The 11225-nt window shown below is 40.5% G+C and overlaps 1 protein-coding gene across 1 annotated transcript; it reads right to left on the bottom strand.

The window, feature by feature from the left end:
- Positions 1–720: 720 nt before the first annotated feature.
- LOC307110076 (olfactory receptor 9Q1) lies at positions 721–1662 on the bottom strand (the record flags this gene model as incomplete). Its single annotated transcript, XM_079789121.1, has 1 exon — positions 721–1662. Exon 1 carries the CDS (start codon positions 1654–1656, stop codon positions 721–723), a length of 936 nt encoding a protein of 311 aa, XP_079645247.1. The 5' UTR covers positions 1657–1662.
- Positions 1663–11225: the final 9563 nt, after the last annotated feature.

Here is an 11225-nt window from a genome sequence, read left to right as displayed (position 1 = left end):
CATTTTGAAATGCATCAAAAAGTAAAGCATATAGATGGATAATTTGTTGGCTTGATAAATGAATAAATAGATTATATATATGGTAAGGCAAATATGACAAAATATTAGCAGTTGCAAAATCTAAGTATTGAGTTTAGGAGATTCACTGTACATTATTTTCAATATTTTTAAATATATTTTATCGATTTCAGAAAGGAAGGGAGAGGGAGAGAGAGATAGAAACATCAATGATGAGAGAGAATCATTGATGGGCTGCCTCCTGCATGCCCAACACTGGGGACTGAACCTGCAACCCAGTCATGTGCCCTGACCGGAATCGAACCGTGACCTCCTGGTTCATAGGTTGATGCTCAACCACTGACCCACACCAGCTGGGCTTATTGCAATATGTCTATTATGGAAATACTTCATAGGAAATTTTTCCAAAAAAAATATAGTTGTGTTTTATAGTCATAGACCTGTGAAGTATGCCACACCTAGATTACACAGGATTTAATTTCAGATGCTTTCGTCATTTTTCCTGGGAGTTAAAGCTCTCACCATAATCTCTCTTCTGAGGCTGCGTCTTCCTTTTCTCCCTTTCTCTCTCTGAAACTAAAATTTCTGGTCCTTTTACCAAGGCACATTCATTTAAACATTGAGTGTGCTATAAACGATGTAACCAGAATGCTGGCACTTATAGAGGAGGTGATTCTCAGGATTGCCCAAGGTTGGGGATAGTTAGAACAACTTGGCTCTGTTGAGAATTTTCCTCAGGGCCTCCTTCACTTCCTTGTTCCTCAGGCTGTAAATGAGGGGGTTCAACATGGGGATGACAGTTGTATAGAACACAGACACCACCCGATCCTCCTCTGAGGACTGGCCTGAGTTATCCCGCAGGTACATGAAGATGAGGGTGCCAAAGAAGAGTGACACAGCAATGAGGTGGGAGGTACAGGTAGAGAAGGTTTTGGCCCTGCCTCCAGCTGAGGGGATCCTCATAATGGCCACGATGATAAACAGGTAGGACACCAAAATCACCACCAGGCAGGCAGGGATAACAAAAATGGCAAATACAATAATGATCACTTCCTGGTTGTAACTATCCCCACAGGTCAGCTTTAAAAGAGGAGGGAGGTCACAGAAAATAAAGTTGATCTCATTGGTTCCGCAGAATGAGAGAGTGAAAGCTGAGACTGTCCGCACCAAGGCACTGAGGAGACCAGCAATGTAAGCCCCAGCCACAAAACCCAAACGGGCCTTCTGCGTCATGATGGTAACATACAGTAGGGGTTGGCACACGGCCACATAGCGGTCATAAGCCATGAGGGCCAGAAGATAGCAGTCAATGGAGCCAAAGAAGGTGAAGAGGAAGAACTGAGCAGCACAGCGTGTGTAGGATAAAGCTGCCCCCAGCTCCAGCAACACAGCCATCATCTGAGGCACGGTGACAGACGAATAGCAGATGTCCGTGAAAGAGAGGTGACTCAAAAGGAAGTACATTGGGGTGTGGAGCCGGTGGTCCACATGGATCAGGATAATCATGCCCAAGTTCCCCAATAAGGTGATGAGATAGATAAATAGAAAAAGGAGAAAGAGAGGGAGTGCCCGTTCAGGACGGTCAGTGAATGCTATAAGGAGGAATTCGGTCACTAAAGTGAGGTTCTTCTTTGCCATGAAGCCAGAGGTACCTGAGAGGGCTAGGATGAGAAGCAAGTTAGGAAGCTATAAATAGGACTTAACTGCATTTCTAGTTTATATTTTATTAAACGTGTACTATGGACAAAATATGCCAGGTGCTGTGTGGGGCTTCAGAGATGACTGGGCTTAGCTCCTACCTTTAAGGAAATTCTCTGACATAAAGTCATTTTAGTATATCAAGAAAACCAATACAGGTAGACATTTTTAGAATAAGAATACATATTTTCCCACCCTTATTACCCTTTGACATGTCAGGGAATGCCCTCCATGAGTTGCCCCCTACTTACTTCCTCATGTTTCCTTCTTACTTCTCACTCCTCACACTCACACCCTGCCCTGTGAGCCCTTGTGACGAGATAACCACTCTTTTTTAAATTAAATTTATTGAGGTGACATTGGTTAATAAGATCATACAGCAGTCAAGTGTACATTTCTATGATACATGATCTGTACATTGCATTGTGTGCCCACCACCCAAAGTCAAATCATCTTCTGTCACCATATATTTGATCCCCTTTACCCTTTACTACCTCTCAAACCCCTTTCGTCTGGTAAGCACCATATTGTTGTCTGTATCTATGAGTTTTTGTTTTTCTTGTTTGTTCATTTACTGCTTTCTGTTTTATATCCCACATATGAGTGAAATCATATGGTTCTTAACTTTTTTTGCCTGACTTATTTCACTTAGCATGATATCCTCAAGGTCCATCCATGTTGTCCCAAATGAAAGTATTTTATCTCTTAACCAAAATTTTCTTATTGCTCCATTAGGGGGTGGTACATGGAATCCTGCCTACCATGGGAATATCCATCTCAGGACTCTGTCCCCTTTCCTTTATGACAACAGCTTCTCCCTTATTTCAAATCTTCTTCATCTCTTGCCTAGATCAAAACAACAGCCATATAACTAACAGCTCTTTCTGCCTTCAGACTTGCTTCTTGCTAATGCTTGCTCCTAATTGTGACTAGAGTGATATTTCTAAAACTTTAATTTGATCACATCTCACTCTCCTGTTAAAAATTCAATCATGGCACCCAGAAAAGCTAGAATATTATTTAGACTCTTTGACATGTCAGGGAATGCCCTCCATGAGTTGCCCCCTACTTACTTCTTCATGTTTCCTTCTTACTTCTCACTCCTCACACTCACACCCCACCCTCTCCAGTCACACTAAATTATTTGCAGCTTCTCTAATCCCTTATGTTCTCTCATATCTCTGTGCTTTCTACAGGTCACTCCTTCTTACTAAAACACCTTCTTTTGCCCATCCCCAGGGTCCTACCCAGCTCCTATACAACCTTCAAACCTCAGCTAAGATTGTACTGCCCACAAGAAATCTCTCTTGAGTCTCTCATCCCTGGTCACGGTATGTGCCTTGGAGCTCAGCACATAGTAAGGGTTCCATATGTTTTTGTGGGATACAGTTATCAAATGAGATATGAAGCAACTTGCAAAGGGAAAGTTACTGTACAAATGTTCAAGTGATTATTTTTATGAAAATATTTAAAAACAAAAAAATGCCTGAAGTATAAAAACTCATTAAAATCCATCAACATTTATGAAGGTTATAGCCATCTTTATGATATGGGATTTTTGGACTGGAACACACAGTGTTCCCCTGGGCAGGATGGCTTCCCCGGATTCTTTGTCCATCGGAGTCGAAGAATGAAATCCCCGGACAGAAGATGGTATAGCAAAGATGGAAATTTATTGAAGACCAAGTACAGACTCCCAAGTGGGGAGGGGAAAGAATCTCACAGCACAGACTCCCACATGAGGAGGGGGAAAGAGTCCCACCGAGTTCCTTTTTCCCCGGTTTATAAAGGCTGCAGTTTTTGTGCCTCGATATCCCCTCTGATTAGCCACTATTCCCTTTGATTTGTTCACTATAGTAACTCCTGAGCTCAAAGGTCAAACCTCACACGGCACATGTAAGGCCCTCCTTCTTTATTTTGTAAATATAGACCTTTGGCTACTCCCAGTTCCCTTGTCTTATGGAAATGCAACTGCTGCCTCTCCCAACTTCCTTGTCTTGTGGAAATGTAATTTCTGCTGGCTCCCTGCTCCCTTGTCTTATGGAAATGTACCCTTTTGCAACTCTGTAGCCCTGTTTTTTTTCCATGGACTCCCTTAATTTTAAAAATTCCCTAAATCTGCCTATTCCACCCCTAGAAATTCCTATTTCATTTAGTTTGATATTTCCATTCTCAACTTACCCATGTCTTTACTTAACAGAAAGCTGCTGTCTTAATTATAGCCTCTTAGTTTGCCAAAAAAAAATTTTATAAGAACTAGTATTGTACTAAATAATAGAAACACATAGAACAAAACTATTTTAAGTGATCTACATATTAACTCACTTAATCCCCACAACCACTTTTTTTAGGTAAGAACTTTTATTATCCTCATTTTATAGATAAGGAAACTGAGACAATAAGAGTTTAAGTAATCGGACCAACATTGTATCAGTACATGGTAGAACTGTCATTAGGAACAAAACTACCCCAGAAGCACTATTCATCTTATAAAAGAATTTCACATTCATCACGTATCTACTCCAGCAGCCCAGCAGGACTTAGGAAATGTCTACCTTTAAGTAAACAAGCATGAATACCAGCTCTGCAGTCTATTCATACCTGAAGGCTGATGGAGATTTTTGTGCTAATGGACAGAAGTCCTTTGGCAGAGTTGGAGTGTTGCAGGATAAAGAAGATATTTGATCTGATCATCTTAAAGCATTAAACTTTGGCAGCTATTCCAGTGTTGGACTGACATATTGGGGAAGATGATAAATAAAAGAAATTGGATCTGGTGATCCATACTGAGCATAAATCAAAAGAACTGGATCAGTTTTCTCACCTGAATTCCACTTCACCTTCACCCGGCAAGTCCTCTTCTCTCTTTGTCCACTAATTTTCCTTTGACTCTAAAGGTCATTTCTCTTTCACTGCTTGGAGAAGCATCCTAAGTGTGTAGGGGAGAACCACTGGTCTGAGTGGTTCTCGTCCTCCCATACCTGCTCAGTTACAATGATGAGCAAGTTACCTAATCTCTTGGGGCCTTCATGCCTTCCACCTCCTCCTACACTCCCCTCAGTGAATCAACATGGGGACAATAATGTCAAAGCTGCTTGAATGTCGGTCCCTGTACCATATCTTCCTCAATACTAATCTGTCAAACACTTTTTTCTCTGTGTTTCCTTAATATTTCTGTTTCCAAGACCTGGTCTATCTGGTTAATATGCAGTCCTCACTGTGGGTTTTGTGCAGGTGCAGGATGGAATAGCAGATGTTGGAAAATAGCCTCTTCCTATGGGCTCCTGGCCCCAACACAATTCCCTCATGGAGAAGACACTAATAGTTGCTACAAAAGCTCTGAAGTCCCCAATTGATGCTAAAGTAGTCTCTAAGGAAAGGCAATTATTGCTTATGGTAATCTCAACTCCCAGTCCCAACTCCCAAAGCCCTAAGACACACTGAGTATAGTCTAAAAGCCCTGAACCCCAGTTCTGCACAGTCCCTTGAGGAGTGAGAGGCCTCTGCTTTAACTTCTCCAATCAGAACAACATCAGAAATTGTGCCTGTTGCCATCCTCATCAGCATAGCCATATCCTAGAAGAGGGGTATTTTGCAAACACAAGGCTTTGCAGGAGGACACACTGGGGACTCTACAGAGACCTCAATAAGACACAGCATATCTTCTAAGTTTGCCCTCCATGTGGATCTGGTGTTTTATTAGGTCTCCCCCTTTTTTTCTCCTTAAAAGCAAATGAAATTATAGGGAAAACAACAGCCTAGGATTTGCCCAGAGGAGAAATTGGCAAGTTCTTGTTGGCATGATCTTTGCCAGCTCTCTGCATCTTTGACACTGAAGTATTTTTAGCCCCAAATTCATAGGTATTTTGTTGAGTCATTGAATTTCAACATGTCCCAATTTAGAAAAGGAAATGAGAAACAAGAGAAAGTAAGACCACATAGTTCATTGATTCGTCATTGTATTAAGAGTTCTAAACAAAGAGCAAGAGATACAAAATGAAACAAAGCCCTCAAAAAAAAAAAAAAACCCACCCACAATGCCTGTCTATAAGGAATGTGCAGCCTAATAGATAAGTATACATCCTATAATATAACAAGGCCTAAACTCCAAAGCAAGATGTAGATAAGATGCCATGGCAACATGGGATTCAATGTAGGCAACATAACTTACATGGGGTGAATCAAGAGTGACTTCCCAGAGGAGGTGACAGTTAGTTTGGACAGAGGTTGGGGTGGAAAGGTGATGGAAACACTCTTCAGGAAAGGGGACCAGGGTGAGCAAATTCACAGGGTAGGACAGCCCAGGGAATACTCCTGGGATGGTGAGTGCAAGGAACTTTGGCAACAGAACAGGTTGTCACTAGGCAAGTCCAGAACTAAGGCAAGGTGAGTGAGCCACTCTCCTTAGGTACAAAAGTTAAAAGGCACCAAAAACATTAGTAAACAAGGTAAATAATATTATTTAAAAATCAATGCAAAAATTTTACTATGAACAAAACATCCTTTTAAACAAATATAGCAAGAGTGTCATTGATTTTTCTTTTTGCCTCAGTCTCTAATATGTCTTAGCATAGCACTGATATTAGGAGATATGCTTTAAAACGGAGGGCAAGACCAAAGGGCTTTCAGGTGGCTGGCTTTAAAAAATGCCTTTTAATCATCTAGGAATATTCCACTTCTTTTCTCTCTTCCCTCCACATAAGAAAGAAAAGAAAATGTAGGAAGGTCAACTCCATGAGATTGAATACTTGCAGAGTATTTTCACCATTTCAAAGCACTCTCTTCATCTGTCTTCACAAGAGCCCTAATTATTGAGAGAGATAATGGGACTCCTCATTTGTCCTGATGTAAAAACAAGGCAAGAGGGGTCCAAGGACATATAGTTAGTTACTTGGTAAGTGGACTAGAAATTTTGCCTATCCTATACACATTGCTAATGGACTCTGCCTAAGCCACAGCCCTCAGTGCCCAAAGGGACATTTATTTATGACCACATGGACACACATGCATATGCATGCCAGAGTTCATTAGGTGAAGAGGTGAGTCCTCTGGGCTACACTATATTAACAAACTACCTTAAAACTATAGTGACTTTACACAATAAGTTTTTTACCCATGAAAAATCTAGTGTGCTGAACACACTATGCAATATACAGACAACGTATTATAGAATTGTACACTTGAAACTTATATAATCTTATTAACCTCAACAAATCTCAACAAATTTAATAAAATTATAAATAATACAATTATTTGCCACAGGAAAAAATCTAGCATGAATTAGGTAGTTCTCTTCCATCTTGTAGCTATGCCATTTAGAACAAGTGGCCTTCAAGATTACTAATACAAGGAAAGAGCAGGTGAAGGTCATGTAAAATATTGCTAATGACCAGGCCTGGAAGTGTTCTACTTCACTTTTTCCCACATCCCAGGGACCAGAATGCAGTCACATAGTCTCTACACCACTGCAGGGGATGTAGAAAATGTACAGGAACATGTGAATATTTGTGCAAACAAATATTGGGGCTAAAATCTCTGCCACAACCCTCTTTCTTTGTTGAGTATAATTTCTGGAACCCACCCCAAAATTCCCAAGGACTCTCAAGGCCTCATTATTGCATTCATATGGCTCTCCATTTTTCCATTTCCACTAAAGCATTACTTACATTGTACCCACTTCCCATGACTACTCACCCTACCCAGTACCACATTGTGCAAATCATAAAACATGGCATTTTTTTCTTTTTTTTCCCCTTCATTCTTTAAAGCAAAATTAACACAGTGCTTGTTATTATAACAGACTTATAATAAAGATATTATAGAAAATCTACAGGTTAGCCAGGATGTGACTCATCTGGACTGGGGTTGGTTTACTTGGCCAAACTGGAGCTCGATTCCTGATTTGTTTCATGTGTCTCTCATCATCTTTGGGTCAGTAAGATACTCAGTACATCTTCTTTTTCTAACAATGGCAGAAGCACAGGTGGGCAAAGTCCAATGACCAAAGCACATTTAATTGGGTCTGCTAATGTCCATCTGCCATAGAAAGTCCCATTGTCAAGTTTAACATCCTGGAGCAGTGAGAAAAGAGTGGAGTGAATATTTTCTGAGTAATAATCCAGTCTTTCCTATCATCCATAAATACTCATGCCCTACCACCCCAATCACATGCAAAATTGACTCATCACCATCCTGAGACACCCCCCCCCCCACTAGCTCCAAAATATTACATCATTGGGATCAAAGTCTAGGATCTTGTTATCTCTATCAGTCTAAATGCAGCTCCCCTTGTTGTAGAGAACCATGAACTCAAAAGACAAGTTATCTGCCTGCCCTACAAACATCCAACATGCATTCGTGAACCAGGCAGGATAACCTCGGTAAACAAACCCATTAGAAAAGGGGAAGAATGACAATCGCATGGCAATTACTGGTCCACAGCAATTCTGAACTCCTACTGGACAAATATTGCCATGTTCCTCTCTCCTCAGAATAAGTGCCTTGTTAGGCCATTAACCTACTCCCTGGTGGAGATAGAGCACCCCAGCTGGGTGTTCCTCATGGGTCTTAGAAAAATATCATGACCATTAGATATTTTTCATACCAAAATGTACTTTAATCCTAAATGCAGATAACTTCTATTTTAGCCTTTTCTCTTGCCATTAGCATTCTCTAAGCACTTAGAGTTTACCAGAAAGAAGACATTATAAGTTTTGGTTAAGAGTATGGATTCTGGTATCGGGCTGCTTGGGTTTGAGTCCTGGATCCATCTTTTTCTAGCGGTGTGATTTTGGAAAATATGCATAATTTCACTACTTCAACTTCCTCATCTGCAAATTCAAATAACAGTACCAATTTCATAAAGTTATGAAGGGAATCAAATGAAATAGAAATGAAAGAGAGAAAGTAAAGCCATACTTCAGTAAGGTATCCTGATCTTCACCATCAGAAGGGTGTTCCCCAGACTACTACCCAAATTCAATCTTTCTTCTACTTCTTATCTGAATCTTTATACATTCAATCACATTGTAGAGTCCAAACCAATGGGTTACTTTAAAATAGCAATAAAACTTCCTATCTGAGATACAGAGTCAGAGAAGCATCGAACAGACTGTCAAATTACAGCGGGAAGGCTGGGGAGGGGGTGAGGTAAGAGATCAAACAAAGGACTTGTATGCATGCATATAAGCATAACCAATGGACGCAAGACACTGGGGGTGTGGTGAGGGCATGTGCGGGGGGGGGGGCATAGGGGAGGCTGCGGGAAGGTCAATGGGGTGGAAAAGGAGACATACAGACTACTATTTGTAATACTTTAAATAATAAAAATAATAATATTTTTAAAAAACTTCTTATCTGGGTTATAATGAATGTAGATCCCACTAATAATAATTGTGAGGTCCACAGAAATAGCCAACATCCCCAAATGTCCACTGTGTGCCAGGCAACATGCCAAGCACTTCACATGTAACTTAAAAATTAAACACAAATAATTAAAACAAAATGTAACATTTCTAATCATATGTGGAAATATCCTCCTCAAAGATAAAGCATTCTTTCTTATGGTAGTAGTCCTCATAAATCCATTATGCAACTGTCATCTCATCACCTCCCTATTTCATTTTGCTCTTCCCTTGCTCAATATTCATTTTACTGCTGATGTCACCTCCCTTGTTGTTGCCATTACATAATTTAATTTCAAATCTTTATCAGTATTTCTCCCCATTAAATGTGGAATTTCCTTTGTTGACATTTTGTCTTTCATGGGTCTCTCTGGAGACAGGCTTCATGGAAAACTCCTTACCTGAGGATTCTCTGCCTCTGGGGCCTGATTCCATGCTGTTATGTGCTGCAAACACTTGCAAATGATAATGACAGCCCAGATGGGTAGTACAACAGAGGAGGCTTTTGATGAGCATTTTGCAGAGCTGTAAAGATAATTAGTACAACCTGGTTTATTAAGAGCTTTCCTCTGGGCCTCCTTCTCTTCCTTGTTCTTCAGGCTATAAAATCAGAAAGTTCAGCCTGGGATTCACAAGTAGGTAGAACATGGTCACAGCTTTTTCCCTTCCAGGGCCTTTCCTAAATCATCGCATGCATAGATTAAAGCTTGGCTCCCCAAGAGCAACCAACTGCAGTTATATATGAGGCAAAGGTAGAGCAGGTCTTAGCCTGGCGACCTGAGTTGCAGATGTTTAGATGGCCTTGTTGATGAACAGGTAGGTGAACAGGATCACAGATCGTCTGGTCAGAATCATATATAGAGCAAATCATATGGAGTAGCAGAAATCACATAGCAGCAGCTGCTACAGAAAGCAATCCACCCAGGTCAGTGCCAGCAGCGATGGGAGGTCACAGAAAATGAAATCTATTGATGAGGGCCCTGGAAGGAGAGAGAGACAGTGAACTGTGTACATAGGCTTGATTACATTTGTCAAACCTCCTAAAATATGAAGTCACCAGCTTCTGCCATGGGAGTTATGATGATGACATAAAGCAGGGGTTGACAATGGCTGAAAAATAATCATAGACATCTGAAAACTTAACTAGTATTTCCAAAGATGAGACCTTAATTTCACTCAAGTAATATTTTAGAATATTAAGCACCAGCTTCCCACCACCACCATCAATTCTTCCAACCCAATACCCTATGTTCCTTACAGCCCTGGTTTTACCTCTGTGACTCAGGAAGCAGGGATTACTTGGCATGCACTTTCCCTTTAGGAGCAAGCCTGATGCATATTTCCAGACTAAAGGGTAGAATGCGTATACTACACATTAATGGGGAGGGAAAAAAAACGAACAACAAGTGATCTATAAAGGGGACAAGAGACAAACTGCCATCAATTTTTCACCTACTGTACTGAACACGAAAAGCCAAAGGAAAGAAAATTGTCCATAAAGATCAGACAAAATGATTCTGAATTTAAAATTTAATTCCCAATCAAACTATCATTCAAATGTTCATTAATCATACAAGACATTTTCTGACCACAGTGTAAGGCATACAGCATTTAATAAAGGTCTAGCCAAAAAGGATATCAACCATTTGACATGTTGAAATAGCTGGTTCAGTTACACTCAGGATAAAGTGGCACTCATCCTGAAATTTCAAGTTATTTAGAAATAACTGACAAAAGGGATCGAGGAGTCATGAAGCCATGGGAGGTGATAGTAAATGATCGGGATACTTTTAAATAGAACCCTTGGAAGAAACAAAGTGTATCTTCTTGCATGCCACAGACATCGAGCCTGTGTTAGGTGTCAGGAACGGTGAGGAGTGTGCATTCATACACTCGTCACATCGTCCACGTATATTTACTGGGTACTTACTACATGCCAGGCTGTATTAGGCACTGAGCACACTGCAGAGAATTTACATAATTGTGGGGCAACAGACAGCAAAGCACAAAAGGAAAACATATTATGTCAGATGGTAACAAGAGCTATACATGAAATTATAGCAGGAAAGGATGTTAGGGAGGTTGTTTGCCATTTTAAATAGGATG

The sequence above is a fragment of the Cnephaeus nilssonii genome, assembly GCF_951640355.1.
Source record: "Cnephaeus nilssonii genome assembly, chromosome: 13".
NCBI classification, from domain to species: domain Eukaryota; kingdom Metazoa; phylum Chordata; class Mammalia; order Chiroptera; family Vespertilionidae; genus Cnephaeus; species Cnephaeus nilssonii.
The sequence above is the reverse complement of the archived record's forward strand: the minus strand, read 5'-3'. Positions and strand labels throughout refer to the sequence as shown.